Source organism: Anoplopoma fimbria, chromosome 20 (assembly GCF_027596085.1).
Source record: "Anoplopoma fimbria isolate UVic2021 breed Golden Eagle Sablefish chromosome 20, Afim_UVic_2022, whole genome shotgun sequence".
Lineage (NCBI taxonomy): Eukaryota > Metazoa > Chordata > Actinopteri > Perciformes > Anoplopomatidae > Anoplopoma > Anoplopoma fimbria.
The window spans coordinates 9,372,789-9,390,218 of record NC_072468.1 but is presented as its reverse complement, the minus strand read 5'-3'; the positions used below and the strand labels follow the sequence as shown (position 1 = coordinate 9,390,218).

At 40.0% G+C, this 17,430-nt stretch overlaps 1 protein-coding gene across 1 annotated transcript; it reads left to right on the top strand.

Annotated features, from left to right (window-relative positions):
• Positions 1 to 6,490: 6,490 nt before the first annotated feature.
• dpys (dihydropyrimidinase) lies at positions 6,491 to 17,331 on the top strand. The gene is made up of 9 exons (XM_054621164.1): positions 6,491 to 6,881; positions 8,552 to 8,710; positions 8,807 to 8,986; positions 11,090 to 11,279; positions 11,615 to 11,771; positions 12,049 to 12,190; positions 12,801 to 12,943; positions 15,525 to 15,732; positions 16,713 to 17,331. The coding sequence occupies exons 1-9, from the start codon at positions 6,630 to 6,632 to the stop codon at positions 16,770 to 16,772; spliced, it is 1,491 nt and encodes a 496-aa protein (XP_054477139.1). The 5' UTR covers positions 6,491 to 6,629; the 3' UTR covers positions 16,773 to 17,331.
• Positions 17,332 to 17,430: the final 99 nt, after the last annotated feature.

The following is a 17,430-nucleotide window of genomic DNA, read 5'->3' as shown; positions in this document are numbered from 1 at the left end:
ATTGCCACTAAGTACGTCATTCAGTAGATGCCATATATGACACGTAACAATGTATTCTGATTTTTGTTTAACATAATCTATTCATTCTCTGAAACCATTCACAATATTACATAAAAATCTGAGATCCATTCAAATAACCATATATTCCAAAACTACACCACACTTTAATTTACTTAATTTCCTTTCAACATTTATCACCATATTAGATCATAAAAAAATCTTGTTTTCTTTATTTTCATATACCAACAAATCAAATACCGGTAATTGTGTTGAGCATTTTCTGTTCTGTGCAATACAAATGTTTCAGCAGACAGAACTACAGGTCACATTTCCATTTCAACCTGAGGAGAACACTGCCATCTGGGCTGCAATTAGTGGTAATGCAATTCCTGAACCATTCGTTTGTGTGCATGAATATTCAGAATCAGGACCCCTAATCAGGTCATTCGCTCACACGTAACGTACTTAACATGTGCTGCTGAGACAAACACAAGGATAGAAGGATTAACAGATTGCTAAATATATAAAGATATAAAAAAGGAAAAAATGATTTTTTATAAATAGGAAAGGTTATAATGCAGTGGCTATACACACACACACACACACACACACACACACACACACACACACACACACACACACACACACACACACACACACACACATATATATATGATGCAAGTCTGATTGGTTCATGTGTGCACAACGAGTGGAGGAGCAGTGCAAACCGTAGAACACTAGACTGTATGAATTTAAAGCGATACAACAAATTAAATACAGACACACACTCTTTGTGGATAACCTGCATTGTGCATAAAACAATTTGATGTGAACAGCTGGCTATACATGTCTGCTAAATGAATCAGCGGTTATTGTTTGGAAACTGTCGTAACACATTCACATGGATGACTGAATTGCTCATCAGTGTGTTGTGCCCTGTGGATTAACTGTTTTTAGGAGGCTGTAGTCTCTCGTAGTGAATGCCAGGGAAGATCAAATACATTGTGGCCTGGGTGGGAGGGGTGGGCGGGTGGTCTGTGCTGAACTTCCCCCTGCCTGTTTTACTGAGTCGACAAAGTATCAAACGCTCCTGTGGCTGGCGGGTTGAACTTCCCTCTGCTGGCACAGGAAGCTCATCTTCTGCTGGGCTTATTATATGATGGCCTCCCACTTCAGGCGCTGAAAGATTGTGGATCCCAGAAAAGCGGAAGCCTTAGTTCAGACCGACTCCAGTGTGCCAGGTGTGGATGGAGAGGCGAGGGTGGGGCTGTCCCCTGAAGTCCACCATTGTCCCCAAAATTGTGAGCATGGTTAGATTCAGGTTTTAATGATTGGACCAGCAGGCCAGTTGTTGCATATCCATTAGTCAATTAGCACTGAGTATGACAGAAGGGGTTCCCAGAGGTGTAGTCGTCGGTGTAAAGGGAGCAGAGGAGCACTTCACCTGCTGCTTCCTGTGTGCAGGGCGGTTGGTGTTCAGAGGACAGGTGGAGACCGGTGGGCTAAACTGAGTGAGCTCAGCATGGATGTTTGGGTCGTTATTGGTCGTGTAGCGAGTTGCAGCAAGTAAAGTGTGTTTGTAGGCTCATAAAACCTTACAGTAATGCCGGTCATCTGATTTTCCATACAGCTCATCTTAACTCATTAAATTTCCTTTTTCAGTGTGTCCCTTTGCATGCTTGTAAAGACGTGTATTATTTGCATTTTTTTTTCTTTCATCCAGTTTGATTAATAAAGGAAATAAAGTGAAAATAGAATTTTTTGCATGAGAAAAATAAAGGACAAGCAGGTCTGACAAGATTGGGATTTAAAATAAATCTAACTAGATAAGAGATGAACAGAGGACAAACGTTTCATTTCCTACAAAACCCTCCTCTTAACAACAAGAAACAGCTATGGAAATGCCAAAACGACAGATTTATAATCTGGCCTTTTTCTCCTTTTCAGATTATTTGTATCTCTAACACACATTTTACTGTAGCCACAGTGTGATGTGTGAAGTTTAAGCACAAACGCGGTAAACAAGCCTCTTTGTGCCTGAGCACAGCGTGCTGATAATCTGCCTGAGCATTATCTTATGTCACTTTTTTGTGCATGCTATGCCCTTCTAATGCCAGAGTTTTACCTTGTCAACGCTCTGAGCTGCGCTCGCTGAATTTGAATGCAGTCGAGAGAGAAACTGACATCTGTGTTGGTTTTGTAATGCAGGTTGAGGAAATAAAAATGATAACAACAGCCTTCGTCTAAATCCAGCGGAATGGCAACTTTCCTCATTCAGCAGCACAGAGACTTTTGAGGAGATGCCATTGCTGCCTCATTGGTTTTTCACTCCCTCTGATTACTCCTCTCATCTTATGTAAATCCTCTTAAGTCACATGTTATTGTTTATTGCAACTGTGAAGGTTAGGTGTTCCTAAGCCCTGTGCGCTCGCTTATCTCACCAGCGCATGCATCTTTGTCTCTCCAATGTGTCTTGTTTCCGTAATACACTAATGGATGAGAAAAGTTGTCTGGACTGATGCGGCGCCGACAACCAATCCACTGCAGTAAAATGCTAATCTCTCCCAGTGGCTAACAACTCTTCATGAAAGAGAGGCAGTTGCATGCTCCAGGGATATCACAGCATTATCAGAAGCCTGCTGAATTTGGGGATTTTTTTTATTCACAGTGAATACAAACAATTCATAAACACACAGTCACTTTTTTTTGTCCAGTCAGCTTTCCCTGCATATGAATTTTGGCACTAAACTTTTGTTTTCACAGGCTTTCTGAATGATGACCGGTCCAAGATTCTGATATGAATATGTGAAAAGTACCACAGTAGTATGGAGTGATAGACCTTTTTAAAGGAGCATAGCCATTATTAATGTTATCAGTTTTGCCTGTGTTTTTCCTGATATAAAGTCATGATATGGTGTCTAAAAATGTCTGTTGTCAAATAGTCTAAAGAGGTGGATGGAGACAAGCCAAAATGTATTAGCAATCAGAAAAGAAAGCATAACTGAGGTGACATCCCTGTTTTTTCCCTTAATTCTCTAATCCCTGTACAGTGACTCTAGCTGGATAAGAATAGGGCCTAACAGTCAGAGGGTGTCTTGTTTTTTAGGTTCAGGCTTCTTTGACCATGGTCTACAATGACTTTAAGACAGCAGGTAGTGAAAACGACACTTCCACTGGAGGACAATTTAAGAGACTATGACTACAACATGTTCAGATAAAGCATTGTTAAAAGTTAAAAGGCAACAATTCTTAATTACATACCATGGGATGGCTTAGTATTTGGTTTACATTCCACATCATTACTTCCACAATAATTAGAAAATTAGAGTGACAGCCTCCACCAACCAGTCCAAAAGCAGTCTGTCCGAAATGTCATCATCTCATATTTTTTACCTTATTAGACATTTGTTTGAAATGGTCATAATAAGCGTATGAATTCTTGAGCTATGGCCAAAAACGTAAGGTCACAGCGGCATTGACCTTTTAACCTTTGACCGACACATTTTAATCAATTCACCCTTGAGTCCAATATGTATATACATATATGTAATTCATATATAACCCATGTTATTGTGAGCCAAGAGGGGCAGGGGTGTCGCTGAGGAGGCCAGGTGAAGACGTATATAAGTGACAAAGTCCACATTGGGAGGACATTGGGGTGGATGGAAAGGTCAACAAATATAGGACTTTAACCCAGTAGACTGCTGTTCATGTCCTGTGTGAAACAAAAGTCTATGTGACTTGGCCTTAAAATTATTTTGTAAGATAACATACTAACCGTTAAATGAACATACGTTGAATTTATCTTCCTGCCAGTATAAAGCAGTACACTGATCAGGTGCAGTAACGTGACCTGAGGTCAGTTTTGACCTCTATAGATTTTGGAATGTCTATGATAAGGATACTGAAACCAGTAGTCTTTCAGGGTTGAAGCTTTCAAAAGCTTATATCTTGAAAATGCCCTATCTTCATACAGAGGGCTAATCACTCAGCTGCCAGAAATGTATTGCATTATACTGAGAGGTGCCTCTGTTATTTCAATTTCAAAGCCCTCAGAGGGCTTTACAATCTGTACAGCATATGACATTCTCTGTCCTTGGACCCTCGCATCAGATATGGAAAAACTCCCCGAAAAAAAACTTTAACTTGGGGAAAAAAGGAAGAATCGTCAGGGGGAACAACTGAGGAGTATTCAGAGTAGTAACCGCAGTAGTATCAGTAATAATAGAATAAATAATAATTGAAAAATGATTACTAGTAATAATAACATCAGCAGTGGATTTAATAGAATGCTAATGATAATTAAAGCACTCATCCTAATAGAGATGTGACTAATAATAATAATAGTAGCAGTGGGTGTCAGGGCCACGGCAGCAGCTCCGGTCCAAGAATAACCACTATCCATTGAAACCTGCGAGGCAAGAAAGCACAGCAACTCCCAGGAAGAAGCCAAGTTAGCAAAATGCATTAATGGGACATTTATGCATACAGATAGAGAGGGAGAGGAACTCAGTGTATCATAGGAGGTCCACCGGTAGTCATATATGAGCGTATCTATGGGCTGGTCCAAGGCAAACCTGAGCCAGCCCTAAGCGTTTTCAAAGGGGAAAGTATTAAGCCTACTCTTAAATGTGGTGAGTGTGTCTGCCTCCCGGTCTTAAACCGGAAACTTGTTCCACAGGAGAGGAGCTTGATAACTAAATGCTCTGGCTCTAGAAACCAACAGTAACCCTGCAATATGGGAGTGCAGTACTCTAGTGGAGTATTAGAGTACTATGAGCTCCATAAGATATGATGGTGCCTGACCATTTAGGGCTTTGTAAGTGAAGATAAAGGACATTTACAGGGAGCCAGTACAGAGAATCTATTAGCGGAGTAATCTGATCTCTTTCCTTAGTTTTTGTCAGTAAACTTGCTGCAGCATTCTGGATCAACTGAAGAGTCTTAAGAGATTTATAACCTGATAATAAGGATTTTCTTGCAATGTTACATAGGTGAAAACAGCAGTCCTTGAAGTCTGTTGCACGTGGGAGTTAAAAGATATATCCTGATCAAAGATAACGCCCGGATTATTCACAGTGGAATGGAGGCCAGGGCAATGCCATCTAGAGTTACTATATCATCACATTTAGGAGGTATTCAAAGCCAAGTACAATAACTTAACATCAGAAAGTTGCCAGACATCCAGGTTTTTACGTCCTTAAGGCTTGCTTGCGTCTGGCTTGATCGATAGATGTAAGTGGGTATCATCTGCATAACAATAAAAGTTTATGGACTGCCTAAGGGAAGCATATATAGGGTGAATAGAATTGGTCCAAGCACAGAACCTTGTGGAACTTTTGGAGGAATCATCATTTACACGTACAAACTGTGATTGATCCGATAAATAGGAATAATACCAGCTTAGATCGGCTGCTTCTAGCCTACCCTCAATGATATACATAAAATAAACTCTAAGACAGATCGGACAAAAACTGAACATTATAACCACCACGAGGACTGTTGTATGAGACTGCGTTAGTTTAAGCTAGCAGGGTAAACAATTTTGACTAACTTAGTACTTAGATTGTCTTGTTAGTTTACAGGGGATGGGCGTTTTACTTCTACTGCAACCCTGACCTTTGACACACGCATATAAGCACTATTATATTTTATATCTTTCTAGACAATCTGCATTCCCTGGGTAGAAAAAAAACTAACTATGTGAATAAGTCTAAGTGTGTTTTGTGTCTGACAGAGTCATGTTTTATAGGGCTTTCTACACAACACAACGCTCACACTTCTTTTATTTAGCTCCGCACTAGTTAACTAAAATTCTGTGCATTCTAAATACCCTTACTAGCATACTATTAGTATGCCAGAAAAAGACGCAATACATACTAGGATGCCCATACTGCACCCGGTCACATTTTGCAGCATGCAAGCCAGCCTGCTTTTCTGGTTATTATGACCAACAATCCTATGTGCAGCAGATAGCAAGAGGGTCAAAGTTCAAGATGCAATGTCATGAGCAGGGGCGCCGAAAAGGGGGGGGTAAAGGAGACGGATTCTAGGGGCCCATGATGGAGGGGGCCCAGAGAGGCCCCTAATGATGATGAAATTATAATACAGAAAAAATAATGACACTAAGTTGATGATGTCAAATGATAGTCAAAAATACCATTAAAATGCATAATTGTATGTAAAATAGCATCAAAAATTTTTGCCGCTGTGTTGGGGGCCCTGTAAAGATTCTTTTCATGGGGCCCAAAATCCCTAGCGGCGCCCTGGTCATGAGTAAGTAGTATGTCCCAAATGAATGAATACTGTATGCTAAAGTAGGCTACATATTCTGTAAGGGCAGCTGCAGTATGTACAAAAAACGTTCAAAAAAGAAAAAGTAAATGATTCTATGAGGGCGAAGTCTAACAGAGGAGAATGATCGAACCACCGCAAATGCTGCCGGACTTTGTAACTGACCTTCTGATCGCCCCTCGCTGCACAGTGCACAAACACACGAGTGTCAGATCATCCGAGCTGCTCTGCTCTCGCTTCTGTTCAGTTTTCACAAACTCTGGATTTGTTTCTATCCTTTTTTTTTTTTTTTTTTTTTTTTTTTTTAAACACTCTCTCTGTTGTGCACAGCGGGGATGGCCGAGCCCAGCAGGATCTTGATTAAAGGAGGTAAAGTTGTGAATGAAGACTGCTCCGTGATCAGCGACGTCTACATCGAAAACGGTAAAATAGTGGAGGTCGGACTGAATCTGCAGATCCCGGAGGGAGTGCGCGTCATCGATGCCACCGACAAACTGGTGCTGCCGGGCGGCATCGACACGCACACGCACATGGAGCTGATGTTCATGGGCACCAAGGCTGTGGACGACTTCTATATCGGAACCAAGGTGAGCATATTTTAATTGACATGGCATCGAATAGATGAGGAAAAAAGAAAGGGTTTAATCACACCTTCAGGTGCGTCAAAGTAGACGTAGACAAACGGAGTAACGGCGGAAATTAAGCGGTGCTGCCTTCACAATAAACCGCTGCACAAACGTGCACTACCTATTAGTTTTATGTCTCATAATTTATTTATGCCAATATATATTTATTTGTATATTTGTATCTTGCAAAGCACGAACCACTGATAATAACAGTAGCAATAGCTGTCATAGGCGTCATATGCATCTAGTATTATAATCAGCTTTAATTGCCTGCTTGTGTCACATCCACTGAGTACACTTCGGAGTTTAAATTATTGCATTATATATATATATATATATATATATATATATATATATATATATATATATATATATATATATATATATATATATATATATACGTATAAGTACAAAGTATTTTCATCAAAATATTTCAAACAGAAAAAGACCCATTCAGCATAATGACCCATTTCAGAATACTGTCTATCATAATATTGGGTTATAATTATTGATCCATTATCATGGTCATCACTTTAGTATTGTAGCTGGTAACTAATTAATACACCCCAGGGATTAATTCATTCTTAGTTTACATCATACTGAATTTTTGTTCAGTATATTTTGTTTTGTCAATCTGGATTTGCAAATTGAATTACATTGCAACTAAAGTTGTCAAGTAAATAGAGTGGAGAGCAATATTCACATCTGAATTGAACGGTAGAGGTATGAGGTAGTAGAAAATGGAGATACCTCAAAATAGTTCTGCACAGTACTAGTAAATTCGCTTAACTACTTTTCACCACTGCATAACACAAGATCCTGATTAGCGAATAATTTTTCCAATTTGCTGTCACCCATAGTTAACAGCTTAATGACATGTACTGATGCACCACAGGTGTAGGATTCATTGTGGTATTGGCAACCATTTGCATTTTCTTTGAATTGTATAAAGTATTTAAAAGGAGTTAATGCAAATTTATTTCATTTTGCTATACTGCTGTATTTAGCTTCGATTTGATGTGCATGTTGTTGTTTTATTTTGAAGGTTGTGATCAGAAGTGTATTTTGAACTTGTCTGACTTAACTTAAATTAATTTGCAACTAAGGACAGGGTGCCTACACATAATCTGTAAATTGTGGATTTTTTGGGGGGGAATAATGAACCATAAGCACAAATTCAGTGTTGCTTTACTCCAGAGTTCCTCATGTTTATGTTATTTTGTGCACCTTGCAAAGTACAGTTTAATATTCTGCTTAACAAGTGAATAATAATACATCAAATACAAATTAGTAGTTTGTGTCAGTTTGTATTAGTAGTATGACAATAATAAATATTATAGTTCAGGTGTGAAGGCGACATGAAGCAGCTTACAGAGGAACAAAGACGCCAGAGTCTCTGTCTGAACGCATCAGTCACAGCACTGCATGATGTCATGATGTGGCAAAGGGAAACAGTGTGTAGCAGTATATTCTCACTAGCACTGAGTGAACAACTCATTAAACTGCAGACTTAATAACAGCATACATTCTTAATCAAAGCCTAAGCTTCACATTGGCAGTGTGTGTTTCACAGGGCTACAAAATGATAATCTTTAACTTGAATTCTTGTTTTAATGTGTGTGCTTCACCAGGCCGCCCTAGCAGGAGGGACAACAATGATCATGGACTTTGTCATCCCCCATAGGGGCAAGTCTCTCCTGGAGGCCTACGACTCCTGGCGAAAGACAGCTGACCCCAAAGTTTGCTGCGACTACTCGCTGCATGTCGCTGTGACATGGTGGAGCGACGAGGTGAATGACAAGATCATTGTTAATAGATACGGAAAAAAAAATCCCAATCCCAAATAAAATCGTACCTATATATATATAAATATATATACCCTCCAGGTCAAAAAAGAGATGCAGACGATCACCAAAGAGAAGGGGGTCAATTCCTTTAAGATGTTTATGGCCTATAAAGATGTGTTCATGCTGGAGGACTCTGAGCTGTACGCTGCCTTCTCCCAGTGCAAGGAGGTCGGAGCCATAGCTCAGGTGCATGCCGAGAATGGAGACCTGATCGCAGAGGTTAGTATAGTGTGAGCTAATGTGATAACCTTTTTATCAATTAAAGTGAATTAATTGAAACTGACATTAAGAAAGATGTAACTTGTATTGAAGAGCTGCTAAAGTGTTTGTTTGTTTGTTTCCCTTTTTTGTTAATGTATGTCATTTCCACTCTCCCTGCTAAATAATGTATTTTATAGTGAACATACTGTGTTAATAAGGAGTGTAACAAATACTCAAGCCACTCAACACGTTTCACATTCACCCCTTTATGAAAGTAATTTGACCAGTAATCTGAACAAAATCAGTCCTGATCACCCTACAGCTAGAGAAATACACATGCTGCACTCTTTTTAATGAGGATAAGCGTGGTTAATAGGGTATACAGATAATTACTATGTGTAAACGCACCACAGCCCTGACACAATGATGGGTTAATGTTTAATGGTTCATGATTAACCCTGATTGTAGTGTCCTCATGCAGAGATCCTGCTAAGTGTGCTAGGAGAACAGATATTGTGGCAGTAATGGTAGTAGAAAGTTCAAAAACAATCATTCATGAAGATACGTTACGTGTTGACTCAGTGTTTACCTGCATGTTCCAGACCGTTCAAGGTCCAATGGCACTGTCTGTCGTTGCAATGAGAGCAAACCAAAGCTGGTAATGGAAAGCAATGTGATGTAATACCAAAAGCAACTTTTGCCCAGTCCATATTCCACTGCAGAAAATGTTTAACCAGGAGAATTCAGGATTTTCCCAAGAATAGGTCTTTTTCCATCACAGATAGTTTAATAAGTCACATCCGGTAAAGCACCATGCACATCACATCGAAGATAAATACAGCATTATAACAAAATGAAATCAAATTTTGCATTAACTCCTTTTAAATACTTGTAAATAAATAATTCAAAAAATATGCAAATAGTTGCCAATACCACAAATGAATCCTACACCTGTGGTGCATCAGTACATGTTAACTATGAGTGACAGCAAATCGGATAAATTCTTAGATAGTCAGGATATTGTGTTTTGCAGTGGTGGAAAGTAATTAGCAAATTAGATGTGCCGGTCAAAATGGCCAATCTTAAATGTTTTCCTCAAATGTCATGACAACAATTCACCACTAGGAAGCAGCAAATGCAAGAAAGAGTGAAACGTGTGGATCTCTTGTGGTGTAGTTAGCATGAATTTGTGTTATTTACCGAAATGATCTGTTCTTTGACCACTTCACAAAAAAACTGCTTGATTGCCCATGAGCTTTTCTAACTTCATGAGAATTGCTTGTAAGAATGATTTTTGAACTGATGACATATTTCAGAAGTCTGCCACAGAAAATATTGTATTACTTTTGTTTGGGTTCTCCAGATGTAAGACATGGTTAAATACAGTGGATTTTAATATTCTCTATTTCTGTTATTACTGCTGACAGTACTTTTAATACAGCACACTTCCAAATGCCTTATAGATATTTAGATTTTTTCAAATTGTTTTAGTTTTAAATCAATTTGTTCATGAAAGGCCTATGTTGGACTCTATAAAAAATATTAGGTCTAACAGACCCTAAACATTAATAATGTCACTATTTAGGATAACATACTCATACTGTTCATTTCTTTGTCGGTGAATAATTTTATTTTATTATTGTCAAACTAAATTAATATATATTTGTCCATACATAGCACATTTAACATATAAAACATGTAATATTCCCTTTATTATTGCTTGTTGTCATTTCTGTATTTGATCACTTTGGCAAATCTGCAAACCCAGTTTGTGACTAAAGAAAGGGCCATCAATTTAATATCTCTCTACATATTATTATTATTTTTTTTTAAAAGGACAGAAGAAAAGGGAAAAAAATATTAAATTGATTTTACCATCATTTACACATTGGGAACAACTAGGACGGTCATTTTAAAACATGGGTTAACATGTTTTAAAGGAGCGCTCTGAGTTGTTAGTTCATATTTTCACATACTCCTTACTATATTAGCACAAGTACACTTGTGTTAGTTCTAGGGCTCTCCCTTTCTGCTTGGTCAGATACTGTGCTGTTGTTATCCTTCCATCTCCAATAACCTTTATGCCGCCTTGTTGTCTCCGTCCCCGCTGGGACTCGGCAGGGGGCTAAGAAGATGCGGGCTCTGGGCATCACGGGTCCAGAGGGCCATGAGATGTGTCGGCCGGAGGAGGTGGAGGCCGAGGCCACCCAGCGAGCCATCACCATCGCCCACGCTGTCAACTGCCCGCTGTATGTGGTCCATGTCATGAGCAAATCTGCTGCAAAGGTGGTGTCTAACGCACGCAGAGATGGTGAGTGTGGGTTTGCTGATGATGAAATAGGGCGAGGTTGAGAGGTGGTGGCCTTTTTTAAAAGCCAGAACCAATATCAGTGTTCATATTTGGTTTTAAAATTGAATGTCTTAAAAAAAAAACATAAAAAGTAAAATATTTGATGATATTTGGGATTTTTCAGGTCACGGTGGAAAGGCCTATGAAACAGAATAGAAATTCTAAACCTGAGATACGCTACCTATGTAAACTAACTTTTTGTCTTCTTCAGCAGGTGTTTTTTCTCTGATGTCATCATGTGACCTCTAAAACAGAATAAAGAGAAACGCTGTGTTGTTTTTGTCCCCTCTCTACAGGGCGTGTGGTGTTCGGGGAGCCTATTGCAGCTGGACTGGGCACCGACGGCACTCACTGCTGGCATAAAGACTGGGCCCATGCTGCCGGCTTCGTCATGGGTCCTCCCCTCAGACCTGACCCCAGCACCCCTGGGTACCTCATGGACCTACTGGCCAAGTAGGTGGAACTGACAGTTTAGTGACATCAGCAGTGTCATCACAGATTAGTGCGCATTGTAATTTAGCGTCTGTGTTTTGGAGCAATTGTTGTTTGTGTTTGAGTAAAGACGGGTGCTGCAGCTGATATTGCAACGTAAAAACCAAGATAGAATTTACAATTCACAAATGGACATAGTTGAATATTAACAAGTATGGCTGTTATGTATTTGTTCTTTATGTTTTATTCACTCATTAGTTATTCCCGCATACGTATTTTTATCCATCAAATGTGCCAGTGATGATCTCAGTGTGACGGGGACGGACAACTGCACCTTCTCTGTGTGCCAGAAGGCTCTCGGCAAAGACGACTTCACCAAGATCCCAAACGGAGTGAACGGAGTGGAGGACAGGATGTCTGTCATCTGGGAGAAAGGAGTGGTGTGTCCTTATGATATGAATGCACTCATTCTGACATTGTTCAACACTGACACTTAAGTTTGAAACAGCAGATGTGATGTGGCAGTGGGCTGATTAAAAGATACATACATTTAGGCACAGTATCACTTTAAATCATAAGGCTCCAACGAGGGCCCTTTTACTTATTTTATTTTCACGTTTATTGTACATTTTTAACCCCTAGTGGACTATCGTCATCAGATTTAATGCTTTGTTAAGAATGTATACTCTTTTAACACTAATAATCCTACTTTTTCTCATTTTAGTTGAACTGAAACATCAAGTATTTCTGTATATTCTTCATTATAAAAGAAAAGGCAGTGAAAATGTGGAGCTGCAGATTGCTGCACAAAGCCCACGTTGCATTTTCTCACAGTTGTTGTGAAGCCCGGCCACCCCAAGGCCGCTGAAAAGATTTGCCACATTCCACAGTGCTTACAAATCACACAGGAGATGATATTTTGGCAGAAGCGAGCTGCTTGCTGCTGCAGTTAAGCACTGACCTTTAGCCTGCTAATTCTGTATTTTGTTGTCATCCACCGTGTGGCCCCTTTCACTCGAACCGGCTCCTTTGTGCGTTTCCTCCCCTCAGCACAGCGGCAAAATGGACGAGAATCGATTTGTAGCCGTCACCAGCAGCAACGCAGCAAAAATCTTCAACTTCTACCCGCAGAAAGGCCGCATCGCCAAGAACTCGGACGCCGACGTGGTTATATGGGACCCTAAGATGACAAGGTGAGGACCCGACTCCTAGCCATCAAGCACTGTGGGGGGAAAGCTTTTGAAATGGAGCAGGAAAAGGGACACGGTGTGTGTTTACAGTTTCAAATGTGCTTGACTCCAATGCACAATTCAGAATGCTCTCTTATCTCCTCAGTATGAAGTGAAACATTTCTTCCAGTGCTATCTGCAGCTTCTGCAGATGCAGACCTCAGATGGTGGCAGACTTGAAATAGCTTCTCCAGGGTGTCAAGCATTGGGTTGAATAAGACAAAGTTTATAAAGCATGCATGCTATAGATACAGGCAACTAAATAGGGAAGCGATGTATCTTTCATCTTGTGCCACCTCAACACACACACACACACACACACACACACACACACACACACACACACACACACACACACACACACACACACACACACACACACACACACACACACACACACACACACACACACACCAGCCACATAAGCCAATTGTGCTCTATCCAGAAGTCAGGGAATGTCATCACTTATCTACAGCTGTGACACAATTTACATATGAATCACATTCATCAGTCAGAAAAAAAACCCCAAGACTGTCGGTATGATTCATTCAGTTCCATGTTTTATTGGGGGGGGGGTTTGGAAGGATTTTAACACTTGCTTAAGCTAGATACGCACAGCATCAGTGGGATGATGCTGATGGTTCATGGTGTGGATCTTAAAGATGATGAATATTTCACGTGGGAGCTAAACCAATTTTCATAGTAGAGAACACGCAGCATTAAGGCTATTTTTAGTAAGGAGCTCAGAATATCACAGGCTGCGTATAAAAAACTGATCATGTGATTGTTTCTTTTCAATTTCTTATTATTTGATCCACATACAGAGCGGAGGAAAGTATGCTTTCCTGCAGAGCACATGATGCACAGATGCATGCTACAGAGGACAGTTTGCATTCCAGTAGCTCGTGTAGTGTAGCACACTAGGTCTTATATAACCCAGAATGGCACTGCGCTGCTCTGTTTGCTGCAGAATCTGGGCTCAGCCCCTGGGGGAAGTCACTAACAGCAGATGTGTATTGGAGAAGAACACATTACATACTGGTGTAATTTGCTGTATAGTAATTCACTGGTAACAAAAAAATCTCATGTGAGACCTACACAATTCCTGCTCTGGAGGAGTTCACAGTTTTTCGGTCATCTCGGGCCCGTCGTCCTCGGAAGTCACCTGCTCGCATGTTTGCGTCTTCTGTCTTTAGCGCGTGTCCTTTTTAAGCATGACAGCGCCTCATGTTTGAGCGCCGCTGCCGTGAATTCATCTGTGAAACTTCGTAATGAATTGCCCTGGGCTCGAGTGTTGCTCCATAACATCCGGGACCAGAGGCCACAAACGGTTGCGTAACTAGAAACGCCTTGGAAGTTCAGTCATTGGCCTTTGTGTGTCTCATAATTGGTGCTACTTGGATAATGAGGACACATCTTGTATTTGTCAGTGCACACAAGGCCTGGTGTCTGGCTCTACAAATCAAAGGGAAATATGTGAATGGGGGGGAAGGCGGGCTCACTGAAAAAAAAAAGGAAACTGTCATTCAATGTCTTTCATGGAACTGGCTGAGTCAGAGTTATTTCCCTGTTCCCTGCTGATTTACTCTTTTCATTCAGATCTGATGATTTATTTGTCAGACATTATCAATCTGTACAGTGCGGAGCATTTGATTATTTTAATATGAAGCGTTTTAATCGACCTTCCGTCTAAGAGATTTATTATTTTCCAGAAAGCCCTTCCACCATCCTAATGAGGAGGTTCATTAAGTTACTGCTACTATAAGTAACTGCATGCAGTGATGGAAGGTTCTGTACTAGTGATGAATACACAGAGAAATATCAACTGACTCTGCAGCACCACAGAGACTTTTTGTGTCTTTTAGCTCGTTTTTTGGGGCGGTTTTACGGCCAGTAAAGCTGCAGTTTTTGTTCCCTCACTGCTTTTTGCATGACAATGTGTATCTGGTGGATTTGTGGTTACTATTTGCGAACACATTGAAATGTGGATGGGTAAAAGTACATGCAGCATGATAATACAAAAATAAAGTACAAATACAAAAAAACGCTATTTGGTCACATTCACGATGGTTACATGAGTACATGTGGTCGGAGAGGGATCCTAGCAGTAATATAGTGTAGTTGAAGTCAATGTTTTAAATAATGAGTTTTACATTAATCTTGAATAAAGCCTGCCTTGCATACATTTACCATGAGTGCTTTTAGATAAATCATTTACATAATTGAAATAATTTCTGCCAATAAGCTCTATGGCAGCAATGCTAAATGTGTTTGGGTGCCTGTCTTGCATATCTTCATCAAAACTCATGTCTTTTAAACTTCCCATTCCAGCCTTTTTAGAGACGAGCGCAGCACATGAGCAAAAGTTTTTAATAATGAAATATTTTGCATTTCGCTGGAAAGTGAAGAGAGTGAGTTGCAGTAACTTGATGCTGTGTATGAGTACATCTTGGCAGATTAGAACAGAATGCGTTATGCATTTGATAAATACATTTCTTATTTCTTATTCTAAATTTAATGTAGTTGTATCTTTGTGTCTTGGCAGGAGGATATCAGCCAAGACCCACCACCAGGCCGTGGACTACAACATCTTTGAGGGCATGGAGTGCCATGGTGTCCCTGTTGTCACAATCTCCAGAGGCAAAGTGGTCTATGAGGATGGGCAGCTAAAGGTGTCAGCAGGACATGGCAAATTCATCCACAGGAAGCCCTTCTCTGAATTGGTTTACAAAAGAATCCGGCAAAGGGATCAGGTCAGTCAAGCCTAACGACTTTCATCAGTAGAAAAATAATACCCCAGCTACTAAAACGTAAAAGTCTGTGTCTGTGCTAATACAACCATAAAAACACACTGTATACTACCTGCTCAGAAACAAACAGCAGAGAGACAAAGTTGACTTGCTGGTGAACGTAGTGGAGCATTTAGCTCTTTAGGTGCCACACATTTCCTTCAGAAGTTGGTGGAGACCAAAAACAGAGCTGAAACAGAGTAACTTCTGGACTTGCTTTTGCCAGAAGTTAACCTGGTATTAAAGAGAGTAAATTCCTATAGACCCCTATCTTAAAATGGATAACTTTACAGCAGGAATTAACATGTTTACAGCCTGATACTAGAAGCCGTTTTGGTCTCTATAACTTATATCTCTGTTAGTGATAACTGCAGGGGCGTGAATTTTTATATAACTCACCTGTTTAAATCATATAAAGGCTTAAAGTTAGGCATAATTCAGAACTTCGCCGCTTTGAGTGACAGGTGGGTACCTTACCAAGTCACTCGCTGCTGGCTGTCTCCTCTGAAGCCTCCCACTCTGAGCTTCGTAAGGGCTCTTCGGAAACCTCTTCAGAAGACATCATGTGGACCACGTCCTTAAGCTAAGCTAACCGCTTTTTCCCAGAAGCGTCACATTTAACTCACAGACATGAAAGTGGTATCAACCTCCTCAACTAACTCCCTTTGCTTTTAAGGGACTACTGAATGAGGGAGTGATTTCAACACTGCATAACTAATAGCTAGGCTAAATATATTTGATGACAATGTTGATTCATTCTTACTTGTTCATAATTTGAGCATCATAAAGGAAACAATGAAGACACTGAAAGACTGCTTGTGTGTAAAACATCTTTCAGGGAGGTCTGGAATTCTGATTTATGTTGAATTTAATGCAAGCAGATCCTGATTAGTTACTGTACGCAAAGGTCACTTAACCTTCCTCTCTTTGTATTTGGCCTGCAGGTGGGGCAACCTACAGCTGTGATCAGAAAGCCCTATGAAGGCAAAGTCATCTCTGTATGAACAACTGGCCCAAAACATGAAAGGCAAGACTTCTCTGCAAGTCCTACATACATTATGCAGCCAAATCACTGTGAGGAGTAAAGGCGGCGAAGTTGATGTTTAGGTCAACAACATTAAGGTGAATGTTCTGTTGGCAGATAATACCTCTAATTTTTTATATTTGTTCAACTGTGTGAGGTTTGGAGGTCAGCTGTGCTCAGCACACAGTTTGGTAGAACCCGCTGTGCTGCTGAAAATGATATGTTCTCTAACATACATTATGCAATCAAGTAATTAACTGCAAGGAATGATAATAGGGCTTATGCGTGATTTCATGGTTACAAAAAGTGTTGTGATTTGAAAAAAAGGATCTTTCATCACTTTAAAGTTTTTACATAATTGTGTCATCATTTTTAAAAACTGGCTTTAGTTGTGAATTCAGTTGCATAATTCTTCTTTTACTGGGCTTTTTTTGTTGAAATTTCTCCATTTTGTCTTAATGTTTGTTGCCATTGGTAACCCAAAAGCATCTTTCCCTTTGATATACTATTCATTAAAATGACAAGATTTACTTCACTGACCCAGATTGACTCTGCATTTGCATATTCAGCAGGATCGCACATTATCACATGCACTCTAACTATGCCCATGTATGGACTGCATTCATTCCTTCCCATGG